Source organism: Pagrus major, chromosome 17, assembly GCF_040436345.1.
Source record: "Pagrus major chromosome 17, Pma_NU_1.0".
Classification (NCBI taxonomy): domain Eukaryota; kingdom Metazoa; phylum Chordata; class Actinopteri; order Spariformes; family Sparidae; genus Pagrus; species Pagrus major.
In genome coordinates this window covers 30,189,563-30,207,881 of record NC_133231.1, presented here as the reverse complement: position 1 = coordinate 30,207,881, position 18,319 = coordinate 30,189,563, and the positions used below count along the sequence as shown (strand labels likewise).

The 18,319-nt window shown below is 42.4% G+C and overlaps 1 protein-coding gene across 1 annotated transcript in view; it reads left to right on the top strand.

Moving 5' to 3' along the window:
• Nucleotides 1-18,319, top strand: part of mef2d (myocyte enhancer factor 2d) — a 108,309-nt gene that overhangs the window by 61,749 nt on the left and 28,241 nt on the right. The window contains exons 4-6 of the mRNA XM_073485978.1: nt 3,516-3,650; nt 13,424-13,655; nt 17,558-17,614. Coding sequence (XP_073342079.1) covers nt 3,516-3,650; nt 13,424-13,655; nt 17,558-17,614 — 424 coding nt within the window. The remainder of the gene's footprint in view (nt 1-3,515; nt 3,651-13,423; nt 13,656-17,557; nt 17,615-18,319) is intronic.

Genomic DNA, 18,319 nt, shown 5'->3' with positions numbered 1-18,319 from the left:
AGAACCCTCCAGACAAACTTATTTGGAGGACAAAATGTGGGCTAAAGGTAAAAATAGTTTCCAGTCTGTGTTTAAACATCCATCACAGTTTACTAATGGATGCATTCTGGGAATTGGAGCAGAGTTTCAATGGAAAAAGTCTTTTTGAGCCACTTTGCAATAAGTGACCTGCAGTACCAACTGTGGCCACTACACCCAAAAAATCACCTTGCACGCCCCGTGCTGCTCCTCTGGGCTAACTTCCTGTTTTTTTTTTACTTTGATCTTCTGTACTTATTGTAGTTTTTCTGTGCAGTGAAAAATGATTAGCGACCCTTCACCTTCCAGATGTGCTCACTTCCAGTTTTACCTCCAAAAAAACTTTTCAGTAAAATTTAGGCTAGTTTATAACCTGATCATCTGACTGTCCAAGTTTCTTACGACACAATATTGCCATGTTCTCTAATCTTAGCAGTTTCTTTGGTGAGTACAATGTTGTCAGAAAAGATAGAAATAAAGAACAAAACTATGAAAATAAGACCCGAGTTGTAATGAACTGTAACTATCCTTCAGGTTACGGTTTAGTGGGTTACTGTGGTTGTGTGATCAACATTAGGGTTAGAAAACACCAGAATTGTGCCACCTTTAGTGTAAATGTGTGTGCATGTGTGTGTCTGTACATGTGAACGATGCACCGACATGGCTCCAGTGTCATCACAGTTTTGTTTGCGGGCTTTTTTATCTTTCTGTGTCCTGACAGTCAGGGGCAGGAGGTCCACGCCTCGATCACGTCTTCCACACAGCCCTCTGTCACATGCCGTCATTGTCATGCTGAAGTTGTTTTTATTTCTTTGTATTTTATTTTTCCTGTGCTTCTTTTGTTCCCTCAATATAGTTGTTTTTTTTAGGTCAGAACACACACACATATCTGCACACACCGACTGCCACTGCAGAGAGTGTTTTCTATGAACTGTGGACAACAAAGCGTGTGGTGGCGGCTCCCCGTGCGTTAAATTTGCATTAAGCTGCAGATCAGAGCGCCGACTTGTTCTGGTGAGACTGAACAGCTGAATCAGGCGACTGTCTCCGTGTTGGAACAAATCTGTCTAATAACCCGTTTCTGTGGGTAGATAAAACGCGGCGGCTTTGACACTGCGATAATAATAATGGCTTCCAGTTTTAATGAGATTCATATCAAAGAGCGCTATTGTTATTAAAACTGAAAGTCTCTTTACCCGACATCCACATGGCATCATTACCCTCTTGCCCTCACCTGTTTTGAAGATTTAAGACTAATTCATCCAAAATTAAAGGAATCTCTGTCTCTGCCTCCTCGAGGGGTTTTTTGTCGAGAGCTCTCGCAGGTACGAGTTACCGCCGGCTGCACATCTGAGGTCGAATTGCACGCGGTTGAATCATCCTCACGTAACAGTGAGAGTCGTGAAACGTGCTTATGTTTTAATCAGACCACCACGAGGCTGCAGTCACACTTGACACGGCATAATTAATTAAAAGAAATAAAGGATGTGTGAAATATTGAATATGATCTTAGAGTACTTTGTGTCTAATTGATAATCTATGACTTGATGCACTGTAAAAAAAATCTGATGCTCTCTATGATCTATGATTGAGTCCTTAGAGGTCTATGATCTATGATTGAGTCCTTAGAGGTTCACCCACAAATGGAAAATTCAGTCATCTCCTCCCTCCATGATGATGTAAAGTCAGGTGAAGTCTCGTAGTCCACAAAACATTTCTGGAGCTTCACAGTAAAACAGAGTTGCAGCGTTCTGCTAAACAACTGAAGTAGATTTTTTTTTTTGCTGTGCACTAAGACTATTCCTCCCTGTTTCCAATACAAATGAACTTGTTTAAAATCTTTTTAAATCAATCAGAAAGCAAGTTTTTCTTGATGCAAGATACTTTATATATTGTAATTTCTAGGAAATTCTTGAAATAGGTCAAAGTCTGTTGGAGACATGATGTCATATTCTTCCTCAGCACTGGAAGATTCTCTCCCCCAAAGCATTTTCACATCAACAAATACAGCAGTGTCGTCAGGATACTGGCAATTCTAACTTTGATATAATACCTCAAAAAATATCAATATTTGATACCATTTTCGATACCAGGGGGAAAAAATTGACACAGAGCATTTGAGTTAATTTCCTTCTGACCGTTGTCGAAAGAGTAAAGGAGGATGTGGTGAGAGTGAGACAGCACTTGTGTATCGATGTGTTTCCAATATTCTGTAAAGATATATCGATATTTTCTTGTTAATAGGGAACCAATTCGTTCTTCTAAAGCCATTAAATCGTGCAACCAACATTTACTTCATGATGATACTTTAAAAGCAACAAACATGTTTATTGCCAGTTTAAGAAAATCACGTCTTCAGGACTCGGTTAAAGATGGAAATAATTTGATAAAATGGAGATTTTTTTTGCAGTGTACTTCATCCTTTATTTCCTTTTTGCTGATAGATTTCAAGGCGAAAGGATTTTCTTCTTCTTTCTCTTCATCTTATGCCACTCAGGGCTAAAGCTTGTATTTGGACCACAGAAGGCTCTCCAGCTCCGGTTTAAGATCCATTCTGCTGCGAGGATCTATCTGCTTGGCTGTGTGGTCAAGGGCCCACCAGGCAAAGCTACTTAACGGCAAATCTCGTTTAGCAAAATCCTCTCAAAATAAGAGCCTCTCTCGCTCTCTCTCTCTCTCTCTCTCCCCCGCTCTCCCTCTTTCTCCTCTCACCCTTTCCAAAGTGTGCTAACACTGACACAACCTGACTGCCGTTAGCCACGCGCTAACACCACCGCCTGCTCCCTAACACACCCTTTACCCTTTTTGCTTCGCTCAACCACTTTCCTCAGCGCAAAGCTTCACACCAATTAGTAACACTGTTGATTAGCTGGTGTGTCGAGGTGCGATGCCTCACTGTGTCTTCTGACATGCAGCTCAGGTTTATGCACTTTACCGCCCCATGAAAGAGCCACGGGCAGCTCCAGCAGATCTATAACTTGGTAAAGATGGGGGCGCTTGTTTTTCTAACATCTCAACCTTTGATTTCAAAGCTTTCTCCATTTGGAATTTGAATCAGTAGTTCCTTCACCCTTTTAATCCATGACTTCCCCGAGAGCACCTGCCGGGTGAACGAGTGCAGCTTCGGTGGTAATAAGTTGCTTTCACGTGGGCGGCAGATGTTACGAACGTTGACCTGACAAATCGATCGAGGATCATCAGAGGGAGAATGTTGTTTTTCTGCGAGGCCCGAGAAAAAAAACCATCCTTGTATGTCATCAGTGGGGTCAAACTGTTCCATCTGACTTGTGCTGCTTCATTTTTATACAATGAAGCAGTGTGGGAGTCGGCAGATGTGGTGCAATCACGATTGGTCATTTGTGTTTGTTGAGAAATGAAAAATGGCTTCACAAAAATGTGCCTGAAGTGGTGATCCAAAAAAATGTGCATGAAATAAAATGAAATGTAAATGTGCCTCCTCCTTCTCCTCCTCTACCCCCCTTCTCTGACCGCTTCAGACGTTGCGAAAGAAAGGCTTTAACGGCTGCAACAGCCCCGAGCCCGACGGCGACGACTCCATCGACCAAAGCCCGCTAAACGAGGACAAGTACCGCAAGACCGAGGACCTGGACAGCCTCTTCAAACGCTACGGCGTGAGTACCGTCACACTTTTGTCACCTTATCTAACCTACCCTTTCTCTTCTTCTCTGTCTCTATCTACCTTCTCTTTCTGTCTGTCTGCCCTCTTCTTGTCTTTTTGTTTGGGGAACGAAGGCTCTGAACAAGAAAGAGCACCGGGACTCTGAGAGCCCAGACCCCGAGGAGCCCTTCTCCCTCACCCCCCGCACTGAGGAGAAATACAAAAAAATTGACGAGGAGTTTGATAAAATGATGCAGAACTATAGGCTGTCAGTGAGTACCGCCCCCCCCACCCCTCTGTGTAACCCTGCCCCCCTCCTCATGCTGGTACCTCCTGCTGCCGGAGGTTTTTCCGGCTCTTGATGGCGGCCTGACTACTCACAGAGCACTCGCCTTCACCATTCCCCCACCCCACCTCCTTCACTCCACCTCTTACCAACAGCACCTCCACCCCCACCCACAAAATCACTACCCACGACCCCCCTCTGATGGTGTGTGCCCGAGCAGGAAAAGGTAGAGCAGAGAGGCCGAGCTGAGGGAAAACTTTTAAAACCAGTTATTATTTTCATTTTTTTAACTCATCAGCAGATTATTAAATAATAGTTTGCTCCGTAATATGTCAGAAAATGGGGAAAAATGTGTGCCAGATGTTCTCAGAGCTCAAGGTTTCGCCTAACAATCAAACCTAACAAAGTCGGATTTTATGGAAGCTTATGAGAAAATGTCCCTACTTCTAACTTTATTTATCACCCCAGTAACCAGCTTACTAATGAGTTTATGGTCTTACAGAACGGACAGCACGATGTCCGTTCTGTAAATCACGGTCCCATTTAGAGTAAAATAGACGATAAAGCGCGGTGTGCTGTAGGAGCGTAGCTACCTTGGATCGATAAGTCGATATCATCGCTTCTCAGGGCAAATCTCTGAAATGAGGGCCGAAATTTAATATTATTTCATTTTTCAATTGATTTGCAGATGATGAAATAATAGTTTGCTCTATTAGATATTAAAAAATGGTAACAAATCAGAAGTTCTCGGAAATCAAAGCGACATTTTCAAATGTTTAACGATCCAAAACCCAAAGATGAAGATGAAGAAAAGCAGCCTCATCAAAATATTCAATATGAAAAATTCTCAAAATAGTAACAGATAGGGTTGTACCGATCCGATCACGTGACTCGGAAATCGGGGCCGATCACGCCACTGAAGACTCGATCGGGACTCGGACGTTACGACCCGATCAGAGATCGGTTTTATATATATTTATTTAGTCATTATTTGTATTAGATTGTTGATATATGGGCTATTGGTGATTCAAAATAAAAAAAATAAGATGAGTATTTACTACCACCGTTTACGACATGCGCATGCGCAGAAGACCAGCACGCCAGTTTGTTTTGAAGCGGAGTGGCGAGTTGTGGCGCACCATGTCTGCTGTGTGGAAGTATTTTAAAGTGAGTGACGAGAACGATGCAGTTGCAAACTGTCAGATATGTAAATTTGGGATATCGAGGGGTGGTAAAATATAATAAAAAATAAGGGACACCTTGGATAGTTTTCTTCGATCTTTTTAATTTTTTAAATGTATTATAAGAGTATCGGATCGGGACTCGGTATCGGCAGATACTCAAAAATCAAAGGACTCGGACTCGTATCGGGGGCAAAAAACCCTGATCGGAGCATCCCTAGTAACAGATACATTTTCTCTCAGTTGACTGACTCATTGTTTAAGCTTTAAAGATGTAACGTCTAACACTTCTGCATTAAAATGTCTTAAAGGACCAGATCTTTGTTATATATTTTGTTGAGTTGTTAATTTATATTATTCTAAACGTTTCTAAAAATGTTCAAAACCCTGAGAAATCCCTACGTTTACTTCAGGTAATGATGCGTCCTATTGCAGCAGAAATTATATATAATCATACATTAAACAATTTCAACTTGTTTCCACTACAAATCATCTTTCTTTAAGATATCACAAATTACTTTCCTTGATTTTTTCCTGACGCAAGTTGTCGTATTTCAAACCATCTCTAGACTATTTTTAAAATGTGCCATGTGCACTGAAACCCGTGTGACATAATCCACCTGTGCTGCCAGACTTCATGTCTTGTTTTAATAAAAAAGGGACTTCTAGGATGAAGAAAATGTCTTTTTTTTTTGCAGCTCTGCAAATATAACTTTGTGTGAGTAAGAAATCCTTCAAAAAAAAGCAGTATAACACCAAATAGGGCGCGCTTCACTGTGATTATTCATCTGAAGTTAGAGTCATCACAGTGAAGAGCATCCTCTGGAGTATTATGGCTTTAATACACTGTTTTCTGGAGCCGCTGCAAGTTCAGTAATGTACAAGAATAAACAACAGAAGGAGAGGAGTGCTAACTAGGTCCCCGGTTTTCACAAAAGTTGGCATAGCAACTGTTATCGCAAGGGGAAATCATGCTTTATGGTAATAATCAACACGTTCGGAGCGTGCCTCTGAGCGCTCGGATTGCTTGGCTGAAAGTACCAATTGTGTAATACTTAGCAACGCTAAAGAAACGACCCTGCAATTGCAGACGTGCACCAGGCAGGGCTGAGCTTATTCCTGACAGTATGCAGGTAGCAGAGAAGAAAGCCAGGGTGCAGTCGCTAACTGCTCGTCATTTGCAGCGTTACTGAGGTCACTTTGTTCCCGGTGCAGTCCTGCTGGATGTGCTCCTGACATTATCCAGGTTCTGCCTCCTGACTGGCGCTCCGCCAACCCCCTTTTTACCACTCTGCTCCTGTGCCAATTTCTCTGTGATTCATTTTTCCTCCGTGCTCAATAATGCCATTAATGTCACTTTAATGAGTAGCACTCAATTTACAGCCCCGCTTCCTGTCTGCCTGCTCCTCTGATTGGTCACTGGGGACGGGACAGGAGTCATGTTAGCAGCGCTGCAGGAGAGTTAGACAGCAGGTTATTCTTTAAATCATATATGTGATAAAAGGACGAGTCAGTTTGTACCTTAAATATGACTTTGTTGAGGATGTTATCTGGAGACGTGATCGGATCAGAAAGATTGTTAACAAGTTCTGTGTTTGACCTTCTGCAGCCCACTGGCTCCTCCTGTGGGACACGAGCACAGAACTTTTCAGGGACTGCTTGTACTGAGAAAATGAAGATGTCATAGTGCAAAGATCAGTGCAAAGATGGGGCCTGTGAGAAATGCTTGAATAGTATTCTAGCTTTCGGTTTAACTTCCTGAACTCCACCCAGCCAGCCCCACCCTGCATGTTCACTCCCGGCCCGTAGACTTTACACTGTGAAGACGTCACAGATTTTTTAATTGGCTCGAAGACAGACAAATGTATAAAAGATTAATTATTGACTTTGTTTGTGGTTCAAGTTTTCCTGTCAACAGTTTTACAGACGTCTCTTTTCTGATGGCGGTCTGTGAGGAAAATGCTTTTTGGCTGCAATACCACAAGTGGCCACTGGGCAAAATTGAAAGCAAGGCTGAGCAGCGCCATCGTACCCAGGTCTAAATATTGATTCATTATATGTATAGACAGTATAACAGGTGCACAGAGCTTCCAGGTCCAAGTTAAACCTGCATTTCTTCGAACGTCCAGTAGGGGGCGACGTCAGTGGTTTCAAAAAGGAGTCAGATTGTATGTAAGCTTATGATAACAGAAACAGTGTTCTTATGAGTTTGTGGTCTCGATCACTAGTTTCAAGTCTTCCTCAATTCAGCACAGTGTTCATTTAGTACATTTTGGTTCCATTTAGAGTAAAATAGACAATAAATCAGTGTACGACAGTGATGATGGTCCATATCCTCCCCAGCTCCACCCTCTCATTCGAATTTGGGTAATTTCTGGTGCCAATAAACAAGATGGCGATGGCCGTAATGCCAAACTCGAGGCTTCAGAATGGTCATTCACAAACCAAGTGGTGGCGTTAATAGTAGGTTTACCCTTGTGTATGGATTAGACTCGTCTAGACAAACCTTAAAGATATGTTGTCTCCAAGGGCAAGGATGTTAAAGGGGTTCAAAAATGTGCGTCACTTCATGTCAGAGTTGATCAATCGCGATGAAAACGAGGAACAAACTAGATAAACAACACCCAGGTGTGAAAAAACTGGACTTATCCTTTAAAACATAATAAATATTAATTGCCTTCATGTCGCGCCTAAAAGAGAAAAACGAGCCGCCTCTTAACTCTCGTTTGCCAAGACAGAGGAATATAATTCAGTCCACCTCCCCTGCAGAGCTGCAGCTCTTGGCGCTCTGCGATTGGACGCTAGCCGAACATTAGCGGGTAATGTCCTCACCGCCGCACTGCCCTCCGGTCTCTCAGCCTGCCCGGTTTGCCCAGCACACCTTTCACAGGGCACCAGCAAACAGAGGCATACACCACCACCACCCACCACTCCTCCCCTCAGCATCATAATCCCCAGCATGACAGCTAGGGGCCGGGATATACAAGCTTAATCCCACTTGTACTAAAATACCTCCTGAGGTAGGGAGAGAGTGGCGAGGGGAGAATGGGCAGGACGCTCGGCGAGACGAGCCTCGAGCTAACGTATCTCTGTTCCTTACACTGGCGCTGTGGTGGGCGAGAAAAAAAAAGGGAGCTTTTTTTTTTTTAACCGCAGGGCCTCTGGTTTGATCCTTTTCTGGCTCTGAGATTCAGTGTCGGGGAAATTGAATAAGAAATAGATTTCTTCCTTTTAACAAGTAGCTCCGTGGTGCCCTTGAGCAAAGGAGCTGAACGAATGAATGTCTCCTGTAGAGGCTCGGTGTGAATGTGAACAGGCAGAATGTGAAACATGAAAGTAAAAAAAAAAAAATGCTGCTCCAGCTGCACAGTTCATCATATAGCATTGGGGTTTTTTTTTATTTATGGCTGTCACATTGTGTAATAAGTCATTTCTCAGCAGAACTGAAGCTTTTAAATCCGCTTAAAATACAAGTAGAAACTAATCAGTCAACATTTTAATGTCCGATGCATTCAAACTAAAGTAACGAGCCTGTTTTGGAGGAGAAAAGACGGAAATTTATGTTCAGATGCAGGGAAGGAAAGTCAGAAAAAGTCAGAAAAATAAAGACTCAAGTAGTGAAAGTGAAAATCTACTAAAAGTATTTGTACTCTGTTACTTCCCACCTCTGCTAACTGGTCAGCCGCTGTGGCGTCTAAAGGTCACCCAAACACGTCTCTGATGCTGCCTTTGTGTTCAGATCCACAGCTGCTAACAAATACGACGTGACAATACGAGAGCTGCAAAAAAAAAAAAATCTTTCAAAGGCTTCCAGGACACGAGGGGAGGGAAAAGGCGAAAACTAGGCCATGAGTTAAATTCATTCTGATTTACCCCTCGTTGTGAGCGCTCCTCTGAGGGGAGAACAGGTTGGCTTTTTCTCTCGCCTCTTTTTGTTTCCCTTCGCACAGAAGAGGCCTCGAGCTTCCTCACACGAGCCTCCGGAAAAAAAGCTCCCGGTCAATTTATTTACCGAACTGGGCTCTCCTGCAGGATGACGAGCAGACGGGCCCAATTAACCCTCGTGCAGCATCGGTGTGTTAAATGGAGCTGGAGTGGGCAGATGTAAATTCACTGGTAATTCTTCAAAAACACGGATTAATGCTCAGCGGAGCACAGTGCAGCGCAGGGTGAGGACGTTTTTAAAATTCATATTTAGTGAAGGAAGTGAAGAGGGTTTGGTGGTTATGTCATCAATCTCCTAGCAACCAGGAGCTGGCACCTTCATGGAGGTCCTGTTGAGGCCATTAGAGCCCGGCAATGAAAAGAGAAGGCAACATAAAGAGGATTGTTTGTGGTGCGAGCTGAAGTTTTGGTCGCAATTAAGAGCCGTGAAAACACAGCGAGGCGGAAGAAAAGTTCTAGATGACAAACGAGCAAAGCAGGAAGTGTTTTTCAAATCACCTGATGTCGACGTGCTTCTGTCCTCGTGACTGTAAAGCAAACGAGACCATTAGAGGAGAAGATTGGCTGTTTCTCTGCAGTTATTATAGTTTCTCTCTCGTTTCCACGCACAAGCCGGATAAAGAGCGTTCAAGGATCACAACAGATGGAAGTTTCTGTTAGCTCGGGGTCATGTTTGTAAGAAAAGTTGGTTTTTCAGTCTCATTCCCAACTCGTCAGATACTGACGAGTTGGGAATGAGACTGAAAAACCAACTTTTCTTACAAACATGACGTAAATATTCTTTAATTTGTTCAGTATAACACTGCGGCTTCTTAAAGAGTCTTAAAATGTCTCTTTTTTATATAGATATTAGTATTTAAAAGTCATTAAATAGTCTTACATTTGACTTTGTGAGGTCTTAATTCCCACAAACATTTGATCTAAATTCATTTATCTATTTCTTTTTGTAAAAATGAGTCAAGCTCTCCTCTTACACTCTCTTTTTACTCCATTCTTGTATTTACCAGTCATCAAAATGTAGACGCAAGGGACCACACATACTCGTCACCTCTATACTTACCTGCAACGCTTGAATCAGAAGACAAAAGTAAAAAAAAATCGTCTTAATTTGGTTTTAAAGTTTTCTCGAGAAGTTCTTAAAACACATGTAATGTTAGCGTCTGATACCTGTCGACACCTCGGAGGTCGGAGGGTCGTCTGAACAACAGGTGACGGGTTCGATTCCCTCGGTCCTGTTTGTAACTTTAGATTCAAGCTAAATATCTAAATATTGTCAGGCTGCAGATGAACCACGCCCCCCCCCCCTCAGCCCCGTCAGGATCAGTCCTCTCCACAGTGTGTTTACACACCTCCGTCCACCTTTGCACTAACCCTTCACCCCCTCATCCATCCCTCCATGTGTCCATCCCCTCACTCTCCCCCCCCCCCTCTGCTTGGCCGGTGTGCAGTGGTGCAGTGCTGTCAGCTGCTATCTCCACCCGCCCCGGGGGTCACCACTTCGCTCCGTCTTTAGAGCAAACGTCCTCTTTACACTCTGATGGGTGACATTTTAAATCTCAGAAAGTTCGGAGGATCAGGGGTTTCTCTGGCTGCTCGATGCACCGACGGACTCATCTCGTTTACCGGTTTAACCTCCCCGTCAGAATTCAGTCATAAAATACCGTGAAATATAAAGTTGTGCTTGATTTTACAGCACTAATGTTTTCAATTAAGGTTTTCTGGGTGTGCCTCATTAACTGTGTATGCAGGTCTACATATACGGAAGATAAAGTTTACAATAATAAATAAATAAAGGAGCCTGATGATGAAGTTTAATGTCTACGATCTTTGAGGGATTGAGGGTGTATATCAGCCGATATATTGATATTTTATACTCCCTAATATCAGTGTCACCACTGGAACGGGAAAGTAAACTTTACTTTGAAGGATATTTCCTATTTTCCTTGATAATTAGGACCATATTAAATAGTTACTTCCACCAAACTTCCTACAAAGTTATTAGGAAATTATGTAGCCTTTTTGTACCCGTCAAAATAAAGTGTTACCAAATATTAGATAACAATTCCTTCTTTTGCACTCGTCTGTTCCCTCCTCTCTCCCTCCCAAAAAACAAAAGTTACAGAGGAGAAAAAGAAGAGGCAGAGATCGAGGGCAGGAAGGTGCCCTCGTCCTCCTCCTCTGCGTTAAAACTGGGTCCCAGGCAGTTTGAGTACAGTACAGAGCAGCACTGGCCCATATTCTATATATAGAAGTCCTTCTTTTCAGATTGACTTGGAACAGGGTGAAATGGGTCGGATGGCTGGACAACCCGAGGTCCTTGCCCTTGATTTTTTATTTTTTTTTACCAGGACCGCGGGCTGTCTGGTCATCGACTCTCAGAGGTTTTAGAAAAGTAATAAAGAAAGCGTTGTTAGATGAGGCACTTCTTATTAACTAAGTATTAATGCACATGAACCTCTCACACACAGTTAGGACACCTCCTAATGTTTCCCCCGGTGATGAGCTCACGTCAGTGGGGGTGGTGGTGGTGGGATGTAGCTGGAATGTGACGGCACGCTCTGAAAATGTCACCAATAACACGACGCAATAACCCGCTGCTGCGGCAAGTGTTTAACCTGAGCATGAGATGTGAAAGGCGACACAGCTTTTTTTTTGGCCTTTTCTCCACCAAGTCACCTTGCATGCTGAAACTGAAGCGAGTGTGTGTGTGTGTGTGTGTGTGTGTGTGTGTGTGTGCGTGTGTGTGTGTGTGTGTGTGTGTGTGTGTGTGTGTGTGTGTGTTGGCTGGAGGAGTTCATTTCCAAAACACAGTTTTGCTTTAAAGGAATGTTTCCAATGTTTTTATATATTTAATTCCATTTAAAAGAAATTGCAAATACTTAACATCACTTTCAGATTTATTTCCTGCTGTTGAAACCCAGTAGATCCTGGTTGGAAGGCTGGAAATTGGTCAGTAATAATAAAAAGTATTTAGTTAATGGGCTCAAAAATGCAAAACATCAGTTTGTCTGTTGGATCCAGTTCGTTTTAGCTCCTGAGGTCCTGAAGAAAACAGTATTTTCTCTCCAAAAACCTGCTAATGAAATCATTTCTCTTTGTCACTGAGCTCTTTAAACATCATTTTCTGAAAATAAATGATTATCTGTCGGTGCAGAGGGAAACTGGTTCATCTTATTTCCAATGCAAATCAACTTGCAAACAAAATCAGTTTTAATTTCTTTTTATTCTGGTGCAGTGACCCACATTATTCTTACTAGTATCAAGAAACAGACGCTCAAAGTCGTAGAGAATTCTCGAAACAAGTTTTTTGACTGCGATGGCTCCAGTCTGAAGAAAGTTGGGTTATAAGGAATCAATTATTATTGATAAACTGGAGATTTTAGAGCTATAAAGGTGTTTTTAAAGGTCCAGTCTGCAGGACTAAGGATGATCTATTGGCAGAAATGTAATATAATATTCATTATTGTGTTCACTTTAGTGTACAATCACCTGAAACCAACAATCTTTGTGGTTGTGTTACCTTAAAATGAGCTTTTTATATCTAGAGAGGGGGCGTGTCCTCTTCCACAGAGTCCGCCATGTTTTTTACAGTAGCCCAGAAAGGACAAACCAAACGCTCTGGAGAGGGCCTGTTACATTTTTCATGGGGATTCATGATACACAACAGGCCGATGAATCATTGTCCCAGTATTGGGACATTTATATGATAATACAAGCCCACATTTTATTCATTGGCTCAACAAGCGCAGCATTTACGTTGAAAAGATGAAAGTTTGTTTGCGATCCCCCAAAAAACATGAAGAGGAAGAAGAAGTGACGAGGACCTTTAAATAATATCAAGTTTCACAATTCCTCAGTGATTTCAAATTAAACTCTCAAAGTCTCAACAATTCAAATATAAAATAAAAGAAGATTTAACAGTGATAAACAGCCTCCGTCATATCAAGTTATTTAGGATTTTTACTGAGGCCATAAAGTCGTTAAACTTCTGCTGCAGTTTGATTTTACGGTTTCAGCGTAAAGAAATAAGTTATTATAAGATGAAGACAAAAACAAAACAACCAGATGAGATCATCATGTTTTTACTTTTAGATCCTATATTTGCAGTCGTGTTTAGTTTAGTTCAGTTAGTTTAGTGTTTAATACAATCATTTAATGTCTCACCTGTTTGGAAACACTCTCCTTGCTGTGATTGGTCGGTTGCTGGTGCGACTGCGTGTTTTTTCACCTGCAGGCTCGTTGTGCGCTGCTGCAGATCACTAACTGATCACCTGTCCTTTACTGTATACATGTATATGTGTGTGTGTGTGCGTGTGTGTGTGTGTGTGGCGAGACACACATCTGAGCCCCGCCTTCTTCCTGTCTCTCCACCAGTCGACAGTCCCACAGCCCACCTTCTCCATGCCAGTCACCGTGCCAGTATCCAATCAGAACGCAGCAGCGGCGGCGGCCCTCCAGTTCAGCAACAACCCCGGCGGCGCCCTGGTCACCACCACCTCCTTTGTCACCTCCACCCTCACAGACCCCCGCCTCCTGTCGCCACAGCAACCAGCTCTGCAGAGGAACACCGTGTCGCCAGGGTTACCACAGCGACCCGCGAGCGCAGGTAAGAGACGGGCTGAAACACAGCTGGGCTGCTTTGGTTTGAAACTGTTTCTGTCTGTGTCGGTCGTGATGATCAATAATTTGTGGCATTTTCATAGAAATACACGTCGAGTGGCTGATTGATCCGACCCGTGTATTCCAGCTTGATGTTTGAATGCCGAGCGATCGTGGTAGCTGAACAGTCCTCTGAAGCACAGCGGCTGATGAGTTTTGGGGATTGTTCTGACAGCAGCAGCGGCAGTTTGAAATAAACCGAAGAAGAAAAAAAACGACAAAAAACTCCAAACTCGTACAAAAGAAGATTGAAGGAAAAAGACTTCAGAGTGCCGCCCACACGGTTTGATTGACAGGTGCTCTGTTGTGCTGCAGAAACAGCAACATGGAGACAATTCTCAAAAAATGAGGAAACTCAGACTTCTGTCTTTAAAACGAGACACTTATACGCTCATACGTACATTAAAAGAAGTGTTGGTGACTCTGATTCATTCCGCCTGCCAAGAGATCAACGTTAAAGTTTGTCCCCTCATCACTAACTTTGAAATTACTTTAGGAAGCAGCAGAAATTACATTAACGAGTAGCTTTTTAATGCCCACTGGACCATTAAAGTCAGAATTGAAAACAGTGACTTGAACTTGTCCTCTCAGTCACATTAAGCTCCTAATCATAGTAGTCGGTATCAGCGGTAAATGAAAAATGCTACAAGCTCTGCTATAAATGTGTTTTTCTATTGTTGTGAATGCTAATTAGCAGCAGCTGTCAACCCTCATGTGTTTGGCTGATATGAATCATATCCCTGTTTAATCCACTGACATATAGAAAGATGGACGACGTGTCTCCACTTCCTCCCACTGTCAGAAAAATGAAGCCAAACTGTCCTGGATGTGAGCGCTGGCATTTTGTGCCAGAGTCTGTGCAGTACTGAACGGTACCGCCCGTACACCTGCTGGCTCAATGAGCAGGGCTTAGCTGCTAATTGTCTTTTTATATCAAATAAATATTTAAAAGCAAATGTATCAGAACGCTTGAGAGTGACCTACAATGACAGAAACAATCTTTGTAGAGATGTATTTGAGGTGGACTTTGAGTTTTTGGTTCGGCCCGTTTCCAACCTGCTAACCAGGGAGCGACGGAGCTGCGTCAGAGCACTTTTAAATCAATTCATCAGCAATCAGACACAAAATAACACAGATACTGATGATCGGAAAATGGATGAACTGTTCCTTTAAAGACCTTCTTCATAAGCTGCTATAGGTGCTATTTCTCCACCGTCCGTATGTAGAAGCACAGTTTATGTAACGGCAGAGTTTTTATCGAGTCGTCGAGCAGCAGAAACGACCAAAGAAGCGAGTGTGAGTCGGTGCATTGATGCCCGTTCTCCGTGTTGGTCACCTGTCAGTGTGAGTAACTCCTGTTTGCTGGAATAAGTGCGCAGCCGCTCGTAATGACACAAATCTATCACTTCCTTTGACGGAGGCTGGTGCGCTCCTGTATATGCGCCCGCTGCCTCTGTGTGGCAAACCAATCCTTCACCCTCTGACTAAAAGGATTTGTGCCCCATTTTTGCGTCTCAGACAAGGTTACTTATCAAGCTTTGTTCCGACCAGCATAATCTCATTGTAAGTCAGAATTAGGTGATGTAACGCGCAACAAATGCATTACAGCATCTTTCATAACATGCCGTTCTCCGAGGCAGGAGGGTTTCACATAGCAGTAATGGACCCCCTCCTCCCTCCTCCTCCCTCCTCTTCATAACCTCAGCCGTGCAGATACTCGGCTCTACCCTGCTATGCATCCCACATTACCAGAGATGTATTGGGTTCATCGTGTTGTGCTTATTGGTGTTTTTCCACGCGTCCACTCCAGCCAGATATTTTTCAGTCGCCCTTAATGACCTCAACTTTTCTGCCTTTCTAAAGAGCGTTTGAGCCAAAAACCGAATCTGTACCACGACGGGGGAAAAACAAGTGTCAGTGCAGAAGAATGCTGTCTGCTCGCTGGAAGAGAAATGTGTTGAAGTTAAAGTATGAAGACGTATTGTACTGCATAAGATATACAGCACATGATCTCTGCTGACGTTTTAAAGCTGAAGCAATATATTTGTATTTATTTTTGGTTGTTTGGAGGCAGCAGAACAATCTGCCAACACAAAGTTATCTGATTCAGCTTCTTAAATGTTTAAACTTGCTGCTTTCTGTCCTCCTCTGTGACAGTTAACTGAATATCTTTGAGTTGTGGACATTTGAGGACGTCATCTTCAGGAAACACTGATCGACAGTTTTCACTGTTTGTTGACATCAACAGTTTCAGAGCTGATGGATTAGTTGAGAAAATAAACGGCCGATTATTCATCAGTGAACGTATTCATTAGCTGCAGCCCCAAAACACAACGCTGACATGTTAAGCTAACTGAACGTCCAGCAGACACAGACCAACATGATTAGCAACATTAGCATTGATTTGGAGTCATTGTTGTGGCCACCTGATAAAACTAGCTGTGTTTTTTGTTTCCAGTACGACTGAAACAAAACTGTAAAGCTGTGGGCCAATAAACCCAAACAATGAGCTGGAAGAAGGTGACGTATAATCTGTAGAGCTGAGGGGGAATGAAGCTAATGAATATAATTAATCTGACATTCATTTTCATGATTGTTTTGCCCATAAAATGTAAAAAAAAACTTGATTTTTTATTTACTGACACAAATGACAAGTTTAAGCAGCAAATCGTCACATTTAAGAAGCTGAAACCAGCGAATATTCCACATTTCTTCTTGTCAAAATGACTGAAACAATTTATGGAATATCAAAATAGTTATAACTTATTTTCTTTCAATCAGTTAATTGATGAATGTTTGATATTAGCTCATCAGCTAATTTTGCTACAGTAGCTGTAAACTGGACTCGAAATCAAACCTCTCTGGAGACCAGTTGAAAAGATTAAACATGTTAGAATATTTCTCAATCTTCTTCTTCTTTTAAATCAGGAAACTTTTTGAACTTTTGATAGAGACTCACTTTTTAAACCTCTTGTCTCCGAACCTTGGCCCACCGATGAATAAAACCACCTGAAGAGGAGCTTTCTGTAGCCTTGGCTATAAAATCCCCGTCAGGAAGCTTTAATGAAACATTTTCCTTTTGAAATTTCAACCTAAACCTGCAAACCCTCATTTATTCAGCTGTGTTTTAACACTTCAGTTCTGTCACTCTTTTCTGTTAATGTTTTATGAACTTAGTTAAATTCCCTAAAATGAGCGACAGTGTTAATTCAGACAGAAGTCACGATAATGACGTATTTCTTGGAGGCCAGCCTGGACGTCAGCATCGACCCGGTTCCCTCGGACAAAAAGCCAAAAGGATTTTTAGATAATCTTTACAGATGGAAGCTGACGTGAGGCTGATTGATTGTGTGCTGTTGTGTTTTTGGCCTTTTGAGAGAGAACTTTGTACCAAACTCAAGTTTTCATCAAACGATCATCGTGCAATATAAAGTAATAACAGGAACAACACAGTCACACAGTTAACTGATCAGCAGTGATCTTGACCGTTTCTCCCAATAAAGATTGCACATTTTAAGCAATGTTGTCCGGTTTAAACATCAGAAATGAATCTGATGATTTTAGTTTTTCTCTAAATACCATCTGACATAAGCACCATTGAGAACTGGTGAAACAGGCTCTTGAAATTAACTGGTAAAGCTGGAAATTGAAACCAATTACGGCTCTTCATCGAGTGAAGTGAGTGTCGACGGCAGAAGCACTTTTTTAATGACGCACTTGATTTAATGATATTTCTTTTCTAAATGGGTTATTTATGCTGCATTTTTTTGATTATTGCTGTTCAGATGAACTGAAATGATCTTTAACGCTGTTGTGTTTTAATGGTCGTGATGCTTTCTTGTGTTTCAGGTGCTTTGTTAGGAGGAGATCTGGGGAATTCAAACGGAGCGTGCCCGAGTCCAGTCCGTAAGTAGAGTTTATTCTGTGTAGTTCTGTTTCCTGAATATAAGCTTGACTTTTTAAAAAGAGAAATGAGTTGTGACTCTGACTCGCAGACGGAGCGACGCAGAATATTTTACGTGTGGCAACAGTCGGTCACATGCGCACAACTCAAACACACACACACGAGCAGGGAAAACACCTGTCGACTGGCGACAGCTGAAGGTCGCAGCACAAGCTGCCTGTAAACAGTCCAAAGAACAGAACGGGTTTCAGGTTGTAGGAGAGAAACTGGAGGAGCGGAGAGAGTTTTAGAAAAGAGAAACAGAAAACTACATGAAAATCTCTTGTGGAGCTCCTCAGCTGGGTTTTTTGTGTCGGTGTTGTTTTGCAGAAATGTGGTTTGGAAAGCAGAACTAATTCGAATGTCTTAAAAATTTGGCAGCGCCACCGACCTGGTCTGGTGCTCACAGCTGCTCCAAATACCTGAAAGTGAGCTTAACATTTTGTTCCAGTCGCCTTCAGTTCAAGACTTGTTTGTCATGATTGTCAAATTTTAACGTCAAGATGATTTTCTAGGCGTGAAGCGCTAAATAAACTGACATTTTACCATTAATCCAACATGGCTGCTGCTCATTCCAAAGTCAATATTGTAAACAAATAAGTTGCGCAAGAAGGAACTGAACTTTCCTCGTCACTCCACAGGTTCACGCTCAAACGAAAAAATAGTTT